Here is a 22,546-nt window from a genome sequence, read left to right as displayed (position 1 = left end):
GACTGAGACTGAGGCCAGAAGTACAGTGTGCAAATGCAGGAAGGGGTGTTGACCTGTGATGAGCTATTCCCCAGAATGGCCAGGAGGAGGCACCATACCAGCAGTGAGTAGAGCACCCTGTCAGACAAATTGGTAAAAACCCTGGGGGGCCGGGTTTCATCTTCCACTGCAGCTTGGAGCATGGGTCACTTGCTGGCTGAACTGGTATAAATGGTGAATTCTGTGTAACTTCTTTACAGTAAGATATGAGGGCTTCAATAACTCAGAGAGAGGTTATGGGCTTATTTACAGGAGTGGGTAGATGAGGTTCTGTGGCCTACAATGCACAGGAGGTCAGACTAGATTATCATGATGGTCCCTTCTGGCCTTAAAATCTGAGTCTATGAAGCTAGTATCTGAGGTATGGTCTCTTGCCTACTAGGAACTGAAATGAGATCACTAAACTCAATTCATGTGCAAAACAGCCAATAGATGATAATGACACTTTATTTGTGTGGGCTGACTGTGATCTGACCACATGTGTATGAAAGGGTCTATACCCCAATACCAATCCTTACAGCCACCAAGATTCCTACTGGCTTCACAAAATAATCCTGTGAGCAAAGCCAAGGCACACAAGGATACACACTGTCTGTCTTAAGGAAGCTTAGGGCACTATTTATCCAATTTGGAGCTATTACAATCCATTAGTTCAATAATCTGCACTTTAAAAAGAGCCCAGAGCTCTTACAGTATAATCAATCAATAACATACATTTAAAAATCTCAGTGCAGGATGTTTTCACTTTAAAATGCCTTGAATGCAAACAATAGTCTACAAGATCATCTTCAAAGATGAGACACAAACTGTAAAAAGTAAAGAAATCCATCCTTAACTTCTTCTGTTGCACCAGGAGGGCTCATGTGACTATGACTGGTGCTGCTATAGCTTATTGCTATGGGTTGGGTTAAGGATGAAGGTTTAACTTAATTTCCTTGGTTTCTGCCACAACCCTAATATTTCTTAAACAGCGTTTGTTATAGGTTACTATGCACTTCTGTCACTATATAACTACTCCTGATTGATGGGGAGCAAAGAGCACACATGCAGATTCTGTTCTTACAGCTCCTTGTTAATTCCAGATTGGTAATTATTAGCTGGTCTGCAAAGAAGTCCCTAGCTTTTAATGACTATTTGTTTAAAGAAGCAATGACTGTGTTTGATTTTTAATAACATTTTTAGGGTAATGTGGGGATCAAGCCATCACCAAGTGGTCTCAGTCTGAACACTGGAAATGGAGATTTTTGTACATTTAAAAATTACAACTTAAATTTATGAATTTCAGTTGGAGGATACAGTGATTAATGTGGGTTTGAAAGGCCTAGAATGTCATTCTCCCTCCTTGCTTGCATTCCAGGAGTGTAGCAAAATGCAATCAGGGACAATCTCATGGGAATATAGCATCCAAGTGCAGACAGGATGGGCTGGCTGTTCACATAGGTAACTGGCCAGCTAGGTAACACTGTAAGAAGCGAAAATGGCAGCCCATAAGGAACATGAGACCCCCTAGAACCTGTTTAGAAGAGCCAAGGTGTTGCTTATTATTGGATGCAGGTGAACCTATAAATTATAAATTTCTACACTTCTTTTTGTTTGTTTGTTGCTACAGATAAATAAGGGAGGTTTGTGCAGAGAGACAAGTAAGCACCAAGTGGAGGTTATGGGGTGGGGGAGAGAGGAGAGTTGAGTTGAGTTTGCCTGGTTTGGGCATGCCTGATGGATCCCAGATACTTTAATTCCTAAGGGGCAGAATGAAGAGGTTGTCTAGGTGGAAAGTGAGAAGACTCACCTTGAAAATTCTGCTCTGGGAGGGAATATTTGGGGAGAGAGTAAATGCCCCCATCTTTCCTTCTTCCCCCTCAAACACTCTGTGCGCAATGCACATACACATTAGTTTCTAGGATGGGGGGAAACTGTGGTTCTAAATGAACTATGGTTCAATCTTTCTGTGCCACTCTTCTTGGCATAGTAGCAATAATCTGCCTGGGAAAGCTGGCCCATTGTATGAAGTTGCAGATGTCCACAAAATATAATTGTGCTATCGGGTTCTGAGATGGTGTTATGAAGTTAGCATTGTGAGATTATCACACATGATGAAAACACAAAGCAATGTGATATCATGTGTGACGCTGGCAAACGAAGTGCCAGCACTTGACAAGGCTTTAGATCTCAGCTGATCACGGACAAATTCATTGCTGGAAAGCAGCCTGTTTCACCCATGTGTTAGTATGGTTAAGATGAGTACTGAACTTATAACAATGTGTTTATAGTGTTTAGACTTTGAAATTATGAACTTCTTATAAGTTGCTGATATATTACTTATAATATCATCTTCACCTACTACAAGGTAATATTTAAGTTTTTGCTTTATAACTGGAAAAAAGTGTTTGCTGTGAACCTGTTGAGGGGGATATCAAAACTAAAGGGGCCATTGTGGGACATCACAATACAAAGACTTTGTTAACTGCCCCTTCACATCCATGAAGAAACTATGTGCAAAAGATCTTGTCCCATCAGCTTGAATTCTGGAAGAAGGAAATTATAGCTGACAAGAAAAGTTTTCATTTCTCATTTGTTGTCTGGATTCTCTCAGAGCTGGAGCCAAGAAGCAGAAGTAGAGTTCCCCAGGGTCAACCTGGGTCAGCCCTAAAAGACATTCAGAGCTGACAGATTATTACAACTGTCACCTTTTAAACCCATGTAACATAACTAATTCGTATATATGTGTGTGCACCTTGTAATAACTCTCATTTCTTTTTTCCTAATTAATAAATCTTTAGTTGGTTTATTACAGGACTGACTGCAAGCATTCTCTCTGGTGAGAGATCTAAGGTACAAATTGACCTGGGGCTAGTGACTGGTCTCTTGGGACTGAAAGCAACATGAATATTTCGTGATTTTTGGTGTGGCAAGCTAGCTTGGAAAACCCAAGGAATATCTGTGGCTCCATGGTAAGGCAGTGTTTCAGGAGTTCACATTTGTTACTGCATTGGTGAAATCTAATTACATAGAGTCTGCACACCTCAGGAAAATAGTGGACCACCCCCTGCTCTAGATTGGGCCTGAATGGCACAGTCTACATCATAATCCTTTTGTGAAGTAAACAGAACTTCATTTTAAAGTTAAACTTTATTTTTTTCTATAACTTAGGTAAACTTTGAGAACTAATTACTGTATTTTGGCGTAGCAAATGAACTGTCTGTCATGACGACCATCTCATCTGTTGTTCAGACCAAGTCAAGTGAAAGGACAGATAAGTCAAACTTTACAGAAGAAAGAAATTTTGCTTATTTTCTTAACACCAAATGGTTGAAGTCAGATGAAAATATTTTCTTTTCTCCTGCCTGAATTTTTAAAAAAAATCCAGAAAACAAAAGTAAGCCAGAATAATAAATCCAAATAACTTTGAGATGGGTGGGGGAGGGGGGAGATAAAATCTGGATTTGAATAGTATGACAAGTTTATCTCTAGGAAAAAAAATTCGACTGATTTCTATTGAACACAAAAGCACAATAATAGCTAATCAGGTGGCTCGGGTTTTGTTCTTTTGGTTTTTTCCAACTGCTGCCTAGCAAAACTCAAGCATTTATTAAACTTCTCAAGTTGTTGTTGTTGTTGTTGTTGTTCAGTAATAAATCACTATACAATGAGACTTTCTATTAGAAAAAAAGAGACTTATTACAATTACCGCCTAATCAGACTGGCTACCTCACTAGCTTAGTTATTTAGAAAGTGCCAATCACTGCAGAAAAAAATATAGGCTTTCCCACATAGGGATCAGAACTGTGCTGATTACAACAACATTTAACCACAGCTGTTTCTAGAAAGATCTAGCAGCATTTCTCCAATCATTATGGACAAGGAGGCTTCGTCTGAGAGCGGTGCTATAGAACTGCTCCAGATAAGGAGACCATATTTTCAAAATCAAGATCCCAGGATATTTTTGTGGCAACATTTTTATCATTGCAAAATAAGCCTATAAAGATTTTTTTTAATGTATTATAGTTTTGCTGTGGCTAGTTTTTGACCAATTAATGACACATGCATATTTCTTGGAATGGAGAAGGTTTCTAATAACTTAGTTTTCTGAACGTGTCTGTCATGTAATACTGAACAAGACTCATGGAAATTCACTTTGAACACCTTAAATGAGTATAAACACTATCAAAGCTTTCTCTTCACACCAAACATTGTTTATTACATTGACTGTGAAACACTAGGCCACTTCAGTTGTTCCAAAGGAAGTTCCCAGAACAATAGGCCATTACATGGAAACCCAGAACTGTCCTGATAGTCACTTTAGCTTTTGGAGGTGGTCTATAGAATGGTTTGGCTAATACAGTTCTCAGACAAAAATCACTGTGAGTACTGCTTACAGGAAACCTGATTGTAACAACTGAATTAAGAAACACTTCTAAGATCGCATGATGATTTCAATATGGATGGGAATTAAAATATACACACATATGGAGATAACATCCATGTAATAAATGGCAGATCCATGCAATGAATAAACCTCTCCTTTCCTCTGCTCACAGATTCATCTGCCTCAAGACTTTCTACCTGAACCTGGTCAGGAATTTTTCAACAAAATGCTTATGTCAAAAAATGCCAATTTGTTGGACCCAAAACTTTGTGCAGAAATATATTATTTTTGACAAAACTTTTGTTAGGAAGGTTTTTGCAGGTCCAGGACGGAATTTTGAGGGCGACAGAGACCTGGTCCACCCTAAAACACCCAATAACCTAGGGTTATAGTACTTATTTAAGCTGTAGGAGACCCAAATTCAAGGCCTGGCTCTACCTGATTGATAGGAGGGACTAGAATGGGGGGGAATCTCCTACATCCTAGGTGAGTGCCCCAACCATTGAGCTATACAGCCTCTCTCTCTGATGGTCAATATCTCTTGTTGAAGCTGTCCCACTTTACAGAAATAATTCAGCATTCATTGGGTCAAAGAGAGCAAATTCAAATGACTGGATTTTTTAAAAATGTATACTACCAGAGAAATGTTTCTTCTTTCCTCCCTCTCCCACAAAGCTAAAATCTTCTTCCCCCAAATTTCCCCTGCCCGAGACCCACGATAGGGCAAAGTTCAGTTTCTTGTAGATTTTGCTAGAATTTTAGGCCCTGATTCAGCACTTGAAGCATTTGCCATTGACTTCAATGGGACTACTCATATGCTTAAAGTGAGGTACACTGCTGAATTGGAGCCTTATTAATTTTACAGGGACAAAGTAAATTAATAGTATTTATTAACCTCTGGAAAATTACTTATTTCTGTCTGAGAAGGAACTGCACTATCAACAAACATTACATGGCACTATATAGTTGTTACATTTTGAAAACATTGTACAAATATTAATACATTTACACATAATCAGGACACCAATGCTTGTAAGTGACATTGCCCTTTATTATGAAGTACTGAAAATTAAAGCATTTGAACAAACAACTAACCAGCTTCAAAGAACTCCAACATATTTCTTCAAACATTTATAATTTCTGTTCAGAATAACCCATCGGTCAGCTTTGCATCAATCATTACAAATCTTTCATACCACAGCATTCAAAGTTTTTTACAGGAATCATTGAAATGTGGCTACCTCTTTGGTGGAACATAACAGCTCTTTAACAGCAGTTTAGGATAGGAAGTTTAAGAATACTGAACTAAAACTTCAGGGGAATATATATAGCCAGGATGTAATTACACAGACAGGAAAAGGGCCAGCACAGTGGAGCTATTACATAGCATACGTTTATCATCAAATGACAAAGTAAACAAAACATGGTTATGAACAAAATGAAAAGACAACATTGTTTGACATCTTCCAGATGTCATTTTAAAAAAAAAGTCCTTAACCCTTTCACTGCCACTCTTTCCACTGCATGTATTGTGCTGCAATCTTACATTAAACTCTCATTAGGACATATGGCATCATTCAAATGTTTAACAGTCATTCTAATATTATTGGCACAAGACTCTGTATCTTTTGCTAGAGGAAAAAAAAATACAGACATGTCAGGTAGTTTAGACTTTGAATTTGTCCTCCCACTTCAATATGTGTGCGCGTGTGTGTGCACACGTTTGCATATATATAAATTATGCAGCACATCAAATTTCCTGCCACTAAGAAAAAATTTACTTTTGTGTGGCACACTCATGAACAATATGTGAGCACTCCCAGCTGTCTTCCAGCAGAAATGCCATATTGAACAGTTTCCCTACAACCATACATATTCCCACTGATAAAGGCCTCTATGCCTCCTGTTTTGCATGACAACTGGAGAAGCCATACCAACAAACACACGTTAAATGTGACTTATTAGCACTGAAGGAAGGAATCAGAGGCTGCAAAAAAAGCATGTACACAAATGCATCCTCTTAAGCCAGGAGCAGCCCCTCTATGTCTTTTGTATCCTGGTATTTCAGGGATACAACTGGCTGGCAGAGGGGGCAGAACCAAGAATGAGTTGCGAGTGCTAGCATGCTCCCCTAGCAAACTGGGCTCCGATGCAGCTGAAATCCCTTTGGACCTTAATGTTGCTCTTGCAAAATAATCATCAGTGAAGCAGGCTAACCACGCAGATATCCCAATATCGAGAGGTTGGGAGGCTAGGATTTCTTGTGCATTCTCAGGCTCCAACTGTTCTGATGCACTTCACCCTTCCACTTTAAAGGGAGAATGCACAAAGATTTTTGTAGTACCTTTTCCCCTTCCATTCATTTTGTGTGAACAGAAGAATGTTATTTATTTGAAAATGCCAGTGCAAGGAGTTGACAAGTGCAAGACATATTAGTGATAACAAAAAAGAAAACATTTATCTGTGCTATCTACAAAGGAGGAAAATCAATAGGGAAATACTTTTTTATTTTTACCTTAGTGCTACTACTGGCATTCTGTGTGGCTTTGCATAGAAACACAGAAGGCTAATAGACTCCATAATCGATCTCCTAGCCAATGCAAAATTGTTCTCTACTCCACATTATAGCAGAGTATAGTTGTGTATAGTGTACTGTCTAGTTTAGTTTTAAAAACTGTCAAAGGATAGGGCTTCCACCACTTCCTTAAGGAAACTATTCCACAGTCTCATCTTCCATCCCCTCATTTCTCTATTGGTCTATTGAAACTCCACACCCTCACACCCCAAAATGGACTCCACACAATGTGGACAGCCCTCTATAGTGTCTGAATAAGGAGGAAATAGTTCCTCAGCAGCACCTCAGTCACTCTTTAGCATCTGGTAGGGGTGATCCACTTACAGAGAATCCCTCCACATGTGGGGGGATGGTTTGACCCATTACCAATGTCTGTGTTGCAGTAGAGTTCAAATCCTCCCCACCCCCAAATTAAGTGGTGTGACTAGTTTTAACGAGTTCTCTAGTTGGAGACCTTCACTTGTGTATTTTGGAGGTTCTTTTTTCCATAATCTAATATGGTGCTTTCCGCCACCTTTCTGCTCTCTGGATTCAAGACTGTTTGAGGGGCCAAAATATCCTAACTTGCCTATGATGAAGCCCAAAACCACTGTAGCAGAATATGTCACTTACTCCCACCTCTGATTCCGCCCCCGCCAGCCCCACCTCCAGAATTTGTCCTAGACCAGGGCCATACTCAGCAGTTACTTAAGCAAAACGCTCATTGATTTCAAATAGAATTTTGCCTGAGAAAGAATTGCAGGACTGGACCATAAATGTGGATCATTTCAGGATAATTACTGTCCCACACCTTAATATTTTTTTCACTAGCCTTTTTTTCCTTCAGCCTTAGAGTAACAGTTGTCTTGTCCTATACAAACATATCCCTGGATTGCATTTTTGTAACTAAAAATTCTGCACTGAGCATTACTGAGAATAATCTGACACTGCATATAAAATAACAGTAAAATTTATTTTCTTTAAAAGAATACATTAATGGAGATTTTAATATCATTAGATGCTGTGTAGAGATTTTTACTTTTTTGGCAGTTATAGAGTGCTATATAATACTATATTATTTGAAATCATGAAATAGGACAGTCCTATACATGATTAAGATTTTGTCACAGTTATTTTTAGTAAAAGTCACAGACGGGTCACAGGCAATAAACAAAAATTCACAGGAGCCTGTGACCTGTGTGTGACTATACTAAAAATAACCGGGGAGCAGGGCTGGGGAGGGGGAAGACAGCTGGAGCCCCAGGGGGGACTTTTTCACTAAGAGGGTGGTGAAGCACTGGAATGGGTTACCTAGGGAGGTGGTGGAATTCCCTTCCTTGGAAGTTTTTAAGGTCAGGCTTGACAAAGCCCTGGCTGGGATGATTTAGTTGGCATTGGTCCTGCTCTGGGCAGGGGGTTGGACGAGATGGCCTCCAGAGGTCCCTTCCAACTCTGTTATTCTATGATTCTATGAGTGGTACTCTGCAAGTACTCTGCAAGCCATTCTACTGTAATCACTTTAAACCAATGGGACTGTTATGGCCTAAGGTACCACTCACTGTAAGTAAAGATTGTATAATTTGACCCTTAAAGTAAATATGTAGAGTTTGAACCTCCACTGTATCTAAGCAAAACACAGGTACACTGGAGCGAGGAGCTCATAGACTCAGACTTTAAGGCCAGAAGGGACCATCATGATGAGCTAGTCTGACCTCCTGCACATTGCAGGCCACAGAACATCACCCATCCACTCTTGTAATAGGCCCATAGCCTCTGGCTGAGTTAGTGAAGTGCTCAAATCAATAAAGACTTCAGGTTACTCCACCATTTACTCTACTTTAAACCAGCAAGTGACCCATGCCCCATACTGCAGAGGAAGGCAAAACAACAACAACCAGGGTCTCCACCAATCTGACTTGTGGGAAAATTCCTTCCCGACTCCAAATATGGCGATCAGTTAGACCCTAAGCATGTCAGCAAGACCCACCAGCCAGGCACCTGGGAAAGAATTCTCAGTAGTAACTCAGAGCCCTCCCCATCTAGTGTCCTATCTCTGGCAGTTGGAGATATCTGCTAATAGCAGTTGCAGATGGGCCATATGCCATGGCAGGGAATCTCATCATACCATCCCCTCCACCAACTTATCAAGCTCATTCTTGAAACCAGTTAGGTTTTTTGCCCCCACTGCTCCCCTTGGAAGGCTGTTCCAGAACTTCACTCCTCTGATGGTTAGAATGCATCCTAAAAGCATAACAGGAGAACATTTAAACAACCTTTTAACAGGCAGAGTTACGATAATACAACTGCACATTTTCTGCCATGTGATCAAATAGACATTCCTGATGTAGACTTTACTGATTGCCTGCACAGAGTGCTTAAGGTTAAGGGGATCAGCAGTTAAGTATTTCCTCTTGTGCTTTGCTACCCCTCTTAGAAGGTGCCTTCATTGTCAAATTAAAGCATTGTTTTTAACTTGATACACGACAGCAAAAGACAGCTTAACGACTTCCAAGTTATTATAAGTAGGGTGTGGTTGGCTTAGGAATGGAGGCTCTCTCCAGTGTAGTGCCTCTCTCTCTAAAGCTTCAAAACAGGTCTGGAAATCAGGAAGTTGCTGCTACTGGAAGTATCAACACTGAAGTTTATTTTTCTTTTATGATAACATCCCAGGAAAAAAAATACAAGCATGCAGGGCCTGATTTTCATAAATTACTGAGGCAAAACTCCCATGACTTCAATGGTAATTTTGCCTGAGCAAGGACAACAGTATTAGCAGCCCAATGGGTAACATTATGCTAACCTGCATGTGAACACGTGAACAGCAGGCAGCCCACTAAAGGCAACTAATGTGGGACTGGTTCTTTAACAGATTATAGAACTGTCTGAAGAAAGGTATATAGTAAATATCTGGGGCCAGATCATCAACTGGTGCAGCTCTTCTGCCTGATTTCAATAGGGTGACATCAGTTAACACAAGCTAAGGATCTGAATTACCTTGCAAATTCCTTTGATTATTTGAAATCTTGATTACCCAAACTTATTCCGTGTTCCAAATGACCTTCAGATCATAGAGGTTGCACAGTAGATAGACTGTTTTCTCCTCTACTTTTGATAGATTTCTATGTTTTGGTCATTTTTACAGCAACTTGATGCATATGAAAGACACTTTACAAACTCATAAATAACTTCCTGAAGTGCCCCATTTACTGTTATTCCCCATATGGAAGTCAAATATGGTTTTTAGAACACTCCATAAAATGATCAAAGAGTGCTAACCGCAGGGTTGCAATTCGGTTACTTTAGATGAGACAACAAAAGAAAAACAAAACATGTGATCCACTGAAAGATCACACGTTATGTCTTGCCCCAGCTGCTCAGGTTGCTGATTAACTCTTACTAACAAATTATCCTTTTGCGTGGACTAAAAAGCTGCCGAGAAGGTTTTTGTGTGCAGCGCACAAATGCAAACAGACCCGCAAAGTAACAGTCACCTAACGCTTTGCTGCCCTTTTTAACTCTCCTCTATAACTTACCAGCTTGGATTTGGTGCGCTGCAAAAATTCTTCCATGTTGTTGTCATACGGAATCCGAGCAGGCAGGGCAAAGTTCCATGCACAGAGCCTCTGGCCTGAGCGGGGCGGCTCCTTCCAGCTGCGACTGCCCGGGCTGCTGCTGCTGCTGCTGTCCGCGTGTCCCCCCCTCAGCGCAGCGCTGCCCGGCCAACTCCTCTCCCTATCCTGGAACATGGGAGTAAGAGACAGGGGTGCCCGGGGCGGAGTGGGGCGGGAGCGGGGTTGCGCGCACAATTCCAAAGGTCGGCCTGGCTCCTCAGCCAATAGCACGGGCGTCTCCGGCTGGCTGACGTCAAGCAGGCAAGTGCTGCAACCATGGACAGCGCCCAAAAGTGAGGACAAAGTGAGGGGATGCAGGGAACTCTGCAGCAAAGATGCGCTGAGGAAGCTCTGTGTGTGTGTGTGTGTGTGTCTGTCTCTCTCTCTCTCTCTCCAGCGCCTGGCTGGCACTGCAGTGGGTTTTATTGGCCGGGTAAGGAATGGAAGCGCTGTCTGGACAAGGCAGTGCACTCAGATAGCCATAGTCGGATGTGTCTGCTCCAGAGGAGTGATTTAAAAGAGAATTACACGGAAGTGTTGCTGTGTCCCTGACACACACGTTGCCTCGTGGCCACTACATTACAATAAACTTACCTCAGCGAGGAACAATAGATTAGAGCCTAAAAGGACTTAGTCTGATAAGAGAGCTGGGGATTTAAGTGGGTAACCATCTAAGGACGGTGTGGTTACTACTCCAAACTTCCAGTCCTGTGCTTTAAATACAAGAGCATCCTTTCTTTACAATAATTACTCATACAGCATCTCTCAGGTGGTGCCCTTAGTCAAGGTACAAAGGTTAATTAATTCAACCTAATTGACCTGTGAGGTAGCTTAATAGTTCTTTGCAGAAGTGCTGGAACAATTTGTATAGTGGGGGTGCTGAGAGCCATTGAACCAAAGGGTAAACTCTGTATATGATGAAAACCGCTTCAAGTCAGGGGGGCCGTAGCACCCCCAGCACCAGCACCTATGGTTCTGACCCATTTTACAGGGGGACAAACTGAATTGCAAAGGGATTGAGGGCCCTATCCAGGGCCCACTGAAGTCAATGGACATTGCTAACTCAAGGTTACACAGTGAGTCAATAGCAAAGCTGGGACTAAAACCCAGAAGTCCTGGCTGCCTCTACTGCTCTGACCACTAGTACCCCTTGGCTTATATCCTTTACTATAGATAACTAACCTGAATATGAAATCATCACAATTATTACTCCCAATCAATTGTGCTTCATCTGTGGAGTTAGTAACTGGTGATTATTAATAAATTCTGTGCTCTGAGGTCTGGGAATTTTTCTCCCTTGTATTATTTTACAGCCTACTGAAAATATTTCAGGAAATTCCAACAGCATCTGATTCCTCATTAATATGTGGGCTCTGTTTCACTCCCACTTGGTTTAATAGTTCTTTCATGATATTTTGCAGATGATATTACTGATCTGTCTGTCACAAACTATATATCCTATGTGGTAATATGCTCTTGTTCTAATTTGTTCCATGGAACAGAAAAACTGAACTGCACCCCAACCACTCAAATTAGAATCATAGACTTTAAGGTCAGAAGGGACCATTATGATCATCTAGTCTGACCTTCTGCACAATACAAGCCACAGAATCTCACCCACGCACTCCTGTAACAACCACCTAACCTATGTCTGAGCTATTGAAGTCCTCAAATCGTGGTTTAAAGACTTCAAGGTGCAGAGAATCCTCCAGCAAGTGACCCGTGCCCCACGAAAAAACCCCAGGGCCTCTGCCAATCTGCCCTGGAGGAAGATTCCTTCCCGACCCCAAATATGGTGATCAGCTAAACCCTGAGTGTGTGGGCAAGACTCACCAGCCAGACACCCAGGAAAGAATTATCTGTAGTAACTCAGATCCCACCCCATGTAACATCCCATCACAGGCCATTGGGCATATCTACCCTAATAGTCGAAGATCAATTAATTGCCAAAATTAGGCTATCCCACCATATCATCCCCTCCATAAACTTATCAAGCTTAGTCTTGAAGCCAGATAGGTCTTTTGCCCCAACTGCTTCCCTTGGAAGGCTGTTCCAGAACTTCACTCCTCTGATGGTTAGAAACCTTTGTCTAATTTCAAGTCTAAACTTCCTGATGGCCAGTTTATATCCATTTGTTCTTGTGTCCACATTGGTACTGAGCTTAAATAATTCTTCTCCCTCCGTGGTATTTATCCCCCTGATATATTTATAGATACCAATCATATCACCTCTCAGCCTTCTTTTGGTTAGGCTAAACAAGCCAAGCTCTTTGAGTCTCCTTTCATAAGACAGGTTTTCCATTCCTCGGATCATCCTAGTAGCCCTTCTCTGTACCCGTTCCAGTTTGAATTCATCCTTCTTAAACATGGGAGACCAGAACTGCACACAATATTCCAGATGAGGTCTCACAAGTGCCTTGTATAACAGTACTAACACCTCCTTATCTCGACTGGAAATACCTCACCTGATGAATCCCAAGACCGCATTAGCTTTTTTCACCGCCATATCTCATTGGCGGCTCATAGTCATCCTGTGATCAACCAATACTCCAAGGTCCTTCTCCTCCTCTGTTACTTCCAAGTGATGCGTCCCCAGATTATAACAAAAATTCTTGTTATTAATCCCTAAATACATGACCTTGCACTTTACACTATTAAATTTCATCCTATTACTATTACTCCAGTTTACAAGGTCATCCAGATCTTCCTCTGTGATATCCCGGTCCTTCTCTGTATTGGCAATACCTCCCAGCTTTGTGTCATCTGCAAACTTTATTAGCACATTCCTGCTTTTTGTGCCAAGGTCAGTAATAAAAAGATTGGTTAAAATAAATTTATGCAATAAATAATAAGATTGGTCCCAAAACCGATCCCTGAGGAACTCCGCTAGTAACCTCCTCCCAGCCTGACAGTTCACCTTTCAGTGTGACCCATTGTAGTCTCCCCTTTAACCAGTTCCTTATCCACCTTTCAATTTTCATATTGATCCCCATCTTTTCCAATTTAGCTAATAATTCCTGATGTGGAATCGTATCAAATGCCTTACTGAAATCAAGGTAAATTAGATCCACTGCTTTTCCTTTGTCTAAAAAATCTGTTACCTTCTCAAAGAAGGAGATCAGGTTGATTTGACACGATCTACCTTTTGTAAAACCATGTTTTGTCCCAATTACCATTGACCTCAATGTCCTTAACTACTTTCTCCTTCAAAAAATTTTCCAAGACCTTGCAACTACAGATGTCAAACTAACAGGCCTGTAGTTACCCAGATCACTTTTTTTCCTTTCTTAAAAATAGGAAGTCTGTTAGCAATTCTCCAGTCATACAGTACAATCCCTAAGTTTACAGATTCATTAAAAAATTTTGCTAATGGGCTTGCAATTTCATGTGCCAGTTCCTTTAATATTATTGGATGAAGATTATCTGGGCCCCCCGATTTAGTCCCATTAAACTGTTCAAGTTTGGTTTCTACCTTGGATGTGGTAATATCTACCTCCATATCCTTCCCATTTGTCGTCCTACCATTATCCCTAAGCTCCTCATTAGCCTCATTAAAGACTGAGGCAAGGTATTTGTTTAGATATGGGCCATGCCTAGATTATCCTTAACCTCCACTCCATCCTCAGTGTTTAGCAGTCGACTTCTTCTTTCTTTGTTTTCTTCTTATTTATATGGCTATAGAACCTTTTACTATTGGTTTTAATTCCCTTTGCAATTATAAAGATATATCAAGATTAAAATATTTAGTGGTTTGTAGTCTAGCCCAAAGCGCATGATTCTCAGAAACAATCACTGGAAAGGACAGAGTATTCAAGAAAAAACATATTTCATCCTACAAAATTTCACAGTAGAATACAGAGGATATTACTACATTTATTCGTGGTGTTTGGGGTTTTTTAAAATTTGAAACCCATTACTTTAATGACCCTGTCTTTGACTCTAGATTTTCATTTGCCACTTAGAAAATATAGACTGTGACAGGGTCAGGCCAGATGGCTACAGGAGACTGTGGGGTTTTGTTTGCTTGTTTGTTTGTTTGTTTTTTATTTTTTCCAAAATGTACTGACAGTCAGATGGGTGAGGCGTATGGTCCCGGTGTTTGCTGGCATTCAAGCAGCATCTGTTCTTTATCTCTCTGTGTTATCCTCAGGAGAATGATATCATTCATGGTCACCTAGTTGAAATAGGGGAATTTTATTAAGGGGAGAGTCAGAGGTGGCCATTCCTGCTGGGCTGTTTGCCTGTGGCTGAAAAGAAATCATCCCCGGTGTTAGCCACATGGTGGGGGGATGGGTGAAGCGATCATCCCAGATAATTGGGTGTGAGGGGGTGGTTTAGTTGGGTTTGTGCTGCATGTTAACCTGAAAACCGCAGCCCCTCCTTTTAAATGGCCAACCCATTTTAAATGGCCAACCCAACGGGTGCTTGGTATGGGAAAGGAGGGCACTGCTTTTTGAAACCATTCCCACATGTTATGAAGGTTAAAGAAGCCAAAAGACTGTGGCTTACCATGGCTCCCTGCAAGCCAAAGTCTGTTGCCCGGCCCTGCGTGTGTGATCTCTCACACCAAACTGGCAGGCCCTCAATATAAGAGGCAAAACGAGACCTTGTAAAGAAAGCACATGTGGTATGTAATGTTAACAGCTTGGTTCACCATGAAAGAGTCTACCCATTGTTCTCTAAAATGTGTCTTTTTAAATACTGCTCTCCATTTTTTAACTCCCGCAGCTGCAAATGTTTCAACGCTCCCCCTATCATCTCTGTCCCAGAGGCTAGTGCAGATAAGAAGATGAAAAAAACGTACTTGCGATGAAATGTTCTCTGAACTCATGCAGGCCTCTCACACTGCAAGAGCCCAGCAGAATGTGTGGAGGCAGACAGTGTCAGAGTCAAGGAAAGCACAAAATGAACGCGAGGACAGGAGGCTGCAGCAAGAGGACCGGTGGTGGCAGCATAATGAGAGGAGGCAGGAAGCAATGCTGAGGCTACTGGAGGATCAAACTGATATGCTCTGGCATATGGCTGAGCTGAAGGAAAGGCAGCAGAAGTACAGACCGCCACTGCAGCCCCTGTGTAACCAACCTTCCTCCTCCCCAAGTTCCATAGCCTCCTCACCCAGACGCCCAAGAATGCGGGGGCGGGAGGACTCCGGGCACCCAACCACTCCACCCCAGAGGACTGCCCAAGCAACAGAAGGCTGGCATTCAATAAGTTTTGAAGTGCAGTGTGGCCTTGTCCTTCCACCCCACCTGGTGCTTCCCTCCTCCCCAACCACTCCCAGGCTACCTTGGCAGTTATCCCCCTATTTCTGTGATGAATTAATAAAGAATGCATGAATTTGAAACAACAATGACTTTATTGCCTCTGCAAGCGGTGACTGAAGGGAGAGGAGGGCGGATGGCTTACAGGGAAGTAGAGTGAACCAAGGGGTGGGGGTTTTCATCAAGGAGAAACAAACAGAACTTTCACACTGTAGTCTGGCCAGTCATGAAACTGGTTTTCAAAGCTTCTCTGATGCGCAGCACGCCCTCCTGTGCTCTTCTAACCGCCCTGGTGTCTGGCTGCATATAACCAGCGGCCAGGCAATTTGCCTCAACCTCCCACCCCGCCATAAATGTTCCCCCCTTACACTCTCACAGATATTGTGCAGCACACAGCAAGCAGTAATAACAATGGGAATATTGGTTGCGCTGAGGTCTAACCGAGTCGGTAAACTCTGCCAGCGCACTTTTAAACGTCCAAATGCACATTCTACCACCATTCTGCGCTTGCTCAGCCTATAGTTGAACTGCTCCTGACAACTGTTCAGGGTGTCTGGGTATGGCTTCATGAGCCATGGCATTAAGGGGTAGGCTGGGTCCCCAAGGATAACTATAGGCATTTCAACATCCCCAATGGTTATTTTCTGGTCTGGAAAGTAAGTCCCTTGCTGCAGCCATTCAGACAGACCAGAGTTCCTCAAGATGCGAGCGTCATGTACTTTTCCCGGCCATCCCACGTTGATGTTGGTGAAACGTCCCTTGTGATCCACCAGTGCTTGCAGCACCATTGAAACCCCTTTTGGTTTATGTATTGGCTGCCTTGGTGCTCCGGTCCCAAGATAGGGATATGCATTCCATCTATCACCCTACCACAGTTAGGGAATCCCATTGCAGCAAAGCCATCCACTATGACCTGCACATTTCCCAGAGTCACTACCCTTGATAGCAGCAGCTCAGTGATTGCGTTGGCTACTTGAATTACAGCAGCTCCCACAGTAGATTTGCCCACTCCAAATTGATTCCCGACTGACCGGTAGCTGTCTGGCTTTGCAAGCGTCCACAGGGCTATTGCCACTCATTTGTGAACTATGAGGGCTGCTCTCATCTTGGTATTCCTGAGCTTCAGGGCAGGGGACAGCAAGTCACAAAGTTCCATGAAAGTGCCCTTATGCGTGTGAAAGTTTCGCAGCCACTGGGAATCATCCCAGATCTGCAACGCTATGCGGTCCCACCAGTCTGTCCTTGTTTCCCTGGCCCAGAATCAGTGTTCAATGGCATGAACCTACCCCATTACCACCATGATGTCCAAATTGCCAGGGCCCGTACTTTGAGAGAAGTCTGTCCATTTCCTCATCACTCTCATCACTGCCCTGCCGTCGCCTCCTCGTCTGCTTTTGCAGGTTCTGGTGCTGCATATACTGCAGGATAATGCAGGAGGTGTTTACAGTGCTCATAACTGCTGTGGTGATCTGAGTGGGCTCCATGCTTGCCGTGGTATGGCGTCTGCAGGAGAGCAGAGTGGCAGCAGGAGCGGTCGTTCGATGACGATGGTTTGCAGCCCTACTGCACCATCTGCTGCCAGCAGCACCCAGGACACAACACCGGCGGATGAGCTGAGCGGGCTGCACGCTTGCCGTGGTATGGCGTCTGTGTGGAAAAAAGGTGTGAAACGATTGTCTGCCATTGCTCTCACGGAGAGAGGGGCAACTGATGACATGTACCCCAAACCACCCGTAACAATGGTTTTGCCCCATCAGGCATTGGAAGCTCAACCCAGAATTCCAATGGGTGGCGAAGACTGCAGGAACTGTGGGATAGCTACCCACAGTGCAATGCTCCGAAAGTCGACACTAGCCTCGGTACTGTGGATGCACTCTGCCAACTTAATGCGCTTAGTGGGGACACACACAATTGACTGTATAAAATCGCTTCCTAAAAAATCGACTTCTATAAATTCGACCTAATTTCGTAGTGTAGACATATGCTTAGTGGTCTCTCAAAAGGTAATGGCAAAAACATGCTTCATGTCCCCCTACTGGAAGACCACAGATGCCGCTGATACACTCTATGTTGCTTTATTCTAATGTATAGGTGTGTGAGCACTGGCTTGTTAGTGAATAGCTGTAGATTGCCACCAGGATAGAGCATTGACAAGACAGAGAACTGAAGGAAAATATTTGTAAAAATATACTCTAAATATGTAAATCTCTTGAAACTGCATTTTAAATGAAGCATTTATGCAAATAATTCTATTCATTATTCATTGTTAATTGTAAAGAGTGTACTGAAGTTTGCATGTATATAGTATTTGATGGAGATCCTAGGCCTGATTCTCCTCCCATGTACACTAATATAACACCATTGGTGACTATGGAATTACTCCTGATTTATAGTGAAGTAAATGAGAGGAGAACCAGGCTCTTATTATTTCTAGTTATTCATTCATCTTTCTGATGTACCTAAACAAAGTAAATTAGTAATCCTTTCAGATGCCCATCCTAAGGGATATAGTCTCCCCTTGATATGTATGCATAATTCCCATTGACATCAATGGGAATTATGTGCATGAATCAAAATGAGAATTTACCCCTGAATCTCATTCATTGATTTATTTAAATTATTATAAAAGTCTCCTTTGTAGTGCTGAGTTTCCATTCAAAGTATAGCAGCAGATTTGTTCACAAAATATCCTGTAATCAAGCAGAGAGAGAAACTAGGATCAATGGGTACATTTTTATATGCTTTTGTGCTTCTGAATATGCAAATATACATGATGACTTGCTTCCAAGTGAAGCAAGTCAGAAGGGCATGCCCTCTTTTCTCATAGGTCTTGGGAAAAGGTCCTGTTTTAAACTTTAGCTGTGCTAAAACAATGCAAGGATTTACAATGACTGCAATAATATTTACTGTCTGTGTCCTAGAGAATTATAGCCCTGGTGATTATGTAGAAATGGAATGCCTAGACATTATGATCTTGTAAAAAGCTCCTTGCATCACCACTGTAATTTTCCAGTCAAAAGTACATAAAGTATATTTTGAATTATATTCCCAGATATACTACATGGTACAGGACATTGTGAACACTTAATGTAGGTCTTTGTTACTTTCCATTGTTTCCATAATCTAGCTCCACCTTATTTCCTACATAAGAAAATATTTGGGATTTGTTTTGATTCCTTATTAGAGATGAGCACAAACAGGAACCCCATTTCTTAATTACTCAAACCTTGAGAAAGTTTAGATTCAGATTTGAGCTTTGTATCTGGGGCCTAACTCTTATCCTTACTAATTCCCAGGGGTGTTGGAGAGGTGGTAACATTCATGTGGAAATCCACTGGCTGGGCAATTCCATTGTAAGCATATGTCAACACAAGTAAACATTTGAGTATGAGTTTTAATTTGTAATGTGATAACGTTTCAAGACCCAGACAGGACTGAGACCATATTGTAATGGTTGCTCCACAAACACATGGGACAGTACAGTGCCTGTTTAACCCATAGGGAGATATCTCTTGAAGCGATCTATTGGGGGGTAGGTAGGAGTGAGTAGCTAGGCTAATGCACAATTAGCAGTCCACATCCAGAAGTTTCTGGAATTAGGTGTGGTAGTTTTCAGTACTCTCCAATAGGTTCCCTCTAACTGGACTCAGATTCCATGAGATCAAGTAGTCAGGGCAGCTGCTTCACAAAGGGTAATGTGCGGGTTGGGAGAAGCTGAGCCCAGGACAGAAAGGAGGCTGTTTTCCAGACCTCTGAAGCATTATGCAGCAGGTTAGTGATATTGTTAACCCTCCAACAGGGAAGCCCTGACAGTGTTAATTATAGAAAGAGGAAATTAGAAGGGAAAATTATTTTATTTTATTTTATTTTAATTGTATACTTCAAATGTTTGATTTTAGCAAAACTGTCTTAATTAAATTGTCTCAGCTAATATGATTCACCAACTTCTCTTTAAATGTGATTGTGATAAATGCAGCGGGGGGGCTCCCTTTTATGGACACCCAGCCAGCCAGTTAGCTGTAAAATCCCTGTTGGTAGCTGTTCTCTGCTTGCTTTGCCTGTAAAGCAGAGGTGGGCAAACTACGGCCCACAGGCCACATCCGGCCCACAGGACCGTTCTGCCTGGCCCCTGAGCTCCTGGCCCACAAGGCTAGCCCGCGGCCCCTCCCCTGCTGTACCCCCTCCCCTGCACCTCAGCTCACTGCACCGTCAGCGCAATGCTCTGGGTGGCGGGGCTGTGAGCTCCTGGGGCAGCGCCGCTGCAGAGCCCGGCCTGACCCAGTGCTCTGTGCTGCGCGGTGCATGGCTGGCTCCAGCTGGCCAGCACGGCTGCCTGTCCTGGTGCAGCCGCGCTGCCAGCCACCAGTGCTCCAGGCAGCGTGGTAAGGGGGCAGGGAGCGGGTTTGTCACTACCTCAGGGATTCCCCTGGGGAAGGCAGATCAGCACTGCATGTTGCTAATGCTGTTGCAAGCATCGCAAAGCATTTTGCGGACGGTCAAAGGTGTGGGTGGGGAGTGGAAGATTCTTTTGCAGGCTGCAAGAGGCCAAAGGGGGAAGGAGAAAGAGAGAAGAGAATAGGTTAACTCAACACTGCAGCTAGCAAGCTCAGTCCAACGATAAGACGCTGGCCCCAGTCCAAGGTCACGGCGCTAGATGAGAAGTTTATCTCTCACTCAGCCACAGCCAGCCATGAGAAAACCAGGGCTGCAGAGATGGAAAACACAGGTGAGACGATGAGGGGAAGAGCAGATCTTCATGTCCCTGGAGCCGTTGTGTTTTGGGAAAGCGAAGAAGACCACAGGAAGCTGGTTTGGACTGGTACAAAGAGCACTAGGAACAGAGGTCACGGAATGGAACACCCCCAAAGGAACCCAGGACTTAAAACACTCCTGAGAGCTGGAGTAATTTGGAGATCACAGAGGATCCCGGACAACCTGAGCCCAGGACAGAACTCCAGTCCACCCTTCCCCCTCTTCTGCTTACGTTACATCCAGGCTTGGCCAGCCTTGGGTAGAGCATGTGTGAGTACGAAAGTGGGTTAGAGGTTGGGGCACTAACGCTTTCTTCCTTCCTCTAAATGATATGGGGAGCTCCCATCACTCCCCACTGTTATTTTATTATTTTATCAATAAAGCTTTAAAATTCAGACACTTGGTGTGTTTTGTCATCTTCTCCCCAAATGATCCTGCGGCTTCAGCCCGATCACCTGATGCCTTAGGCAGATTGGTAACAGAAATCTGTCGCAGGGTTGGATAGAGGGCAGGGGAGGGCAGGGGCCAGGAGTGTGGATTGGGGTTGAGGTAGTCAGAGGGCAGGGAACAGGGGGCTTGAATGGGGGAAGGGGTTCCGGGGGCAGTCAGGGAGAAGGGGTGGTTGGATGAGGCAGGGGTATGGGGGGGAGGAAGTCAGGAAGGAGAGGAGGGGTTGGATGGGGTGGTGGGGGGCGGTCAGGGTTGGGGGGAAGTCAAGGAGCAGGGGGGATGGATGCGGTAGGGGTCCCCCGGGGCAGGCAGGAATGAGAGGAGGGGTTGGATAGGGCGGTGGAGCGCAGTCAGGGGCGGGGGATCCGCGGGTGTCAGGGAGAAGGGGTGGTTTGATGGGGCAGGGATCCTTTGGGGGGCAGTCAGGAAGGAGATTGGGGTTGGATGGGGTGGCAGGGGGAAGTTAGGGGCAGGGATCTGGGGGCGGTCAGGGGACAGAGAGCAGGGGGGTGGATGGGGCAGGGGTCCCGGGGGGGCTGTCAGGGAACAGGAGGGATTGGACGGGGCAGGAGTCCCAGGGAGGCCGTCAGGGGGCGAGAAGCAGAGGGGGTGGAATAGGGGGTGGGGGCCGGGCCATGCCTGGCTGTATGGGGAGGCAGCACCTCCCCTAACCGGCCCTCCATACAATTTCTGAAACCTGATGTGGCCCTCAGGCCAAAAAGTTTGCCCGCTCCTGCTGTAAAGAGTTAACAAGCCCACAGGTAAAAGAAAAGGAGTGGGCACCTGACCAAAAGAGCCAATGGGAAGGCTAGAACTTTTAAAAAATAGGAAAGAAACTTTCCCTTTGTCTGTTGCTCTCTGGGCTGAAGAGACAGGGCAGCAGGAATGCGGTGTAAAGTTTGAACCAGATATGAAAATCATCAGATCATATCTAGAACTACTTTTAACAACCTAAAGGTGTAAGTAGATCAGAATGTTTAGCTAGAGTCGATCAGGTTTATTTCTGTTTCTTTTTTAAGGCTTGTGGATCTCCTCTGTGCAAACCCCAGATTCTTTTGTTTGCTTGTAGCCTTTAAGATGAACCCCCAAGAAAGCTATTTTGGGTGCTTTGTTTTTGGAATTGCTCTATTAAAATCTAGTAAAAGCCTAAGTTCCAGATGTATTTTCTTTCTTTTTGTTTTTAATAAAATTTACCTTTTTTAAGAACAGGATTGGATTTTTGGTGTCCTAAGGGGTTTGTGCAATATGTTGTTTAATTAACTCATGGCCACAGCTAGTTTCCTTTGTTTTCTTTCTCGGGTCTTTCTAGGAGGGGGCTGAAAGGGCTTGAGGGTACCCCACAGGGACGAATTCCCAAGGCATTCCTTCCTGGGTTCAAAGGGTTTTTTGTTGTTTTTTTTTTCTCATTTAGGTGGTAGCAGCATTTACCAAGCCAAGATCAGAGAAAAACTGTATCCTTGAGAGTTTAATACAAGCCTGGAGTGGCAAGTATTAATTTTTAGAATCCTTGTGGG

General features: G+C 43.4%; 1 protein-coding gene across 1 annotated transcript in view; it reads right to left on the bottom strand.

Annotated features, from left to right (window-relative positions):
• PRUNE2 (prune homolog 2 with BCH domain) overlaps nt 1-10,628 on the bottom strand; it is a 173,998-nt gene extending 163,370 nt beyond the window's left edge. Inside the window, exon 1 of the mRNA XM_074953222.1 lies at nt 10,493-10,628. Within this exon, the coding sequence (XP_074809323.1) occupies nt 10,493-10,528 (36 nt within the window). The 5' untranslated portion in view covers nt 10,529-10,628. The remainder of the gene's footprint in view (nt 1-10,492) is intronic.
• Nucleotides 10,629-22,546: the final 11,918 nt, after the last annotated feature.

The sequence above is a fragment of the Natator depressus genome, chromosome 5, assembly GCF_965152275.1.
Source record: "Natator depressus isolate rNatDep1 chromosome 5, rNatDep2.hap1, whole genome shotgun sequence".
Classification (NCBI taxonomy): Eukaryota; Metazoa; Chordata; order Testudines; family Cheloniidae; genus Natator; species Natator depressus.
Note: the sequence above shows the minus strand (reverse complement) of the source record. Positions and strands in the feature narration are given on the sequence as shown.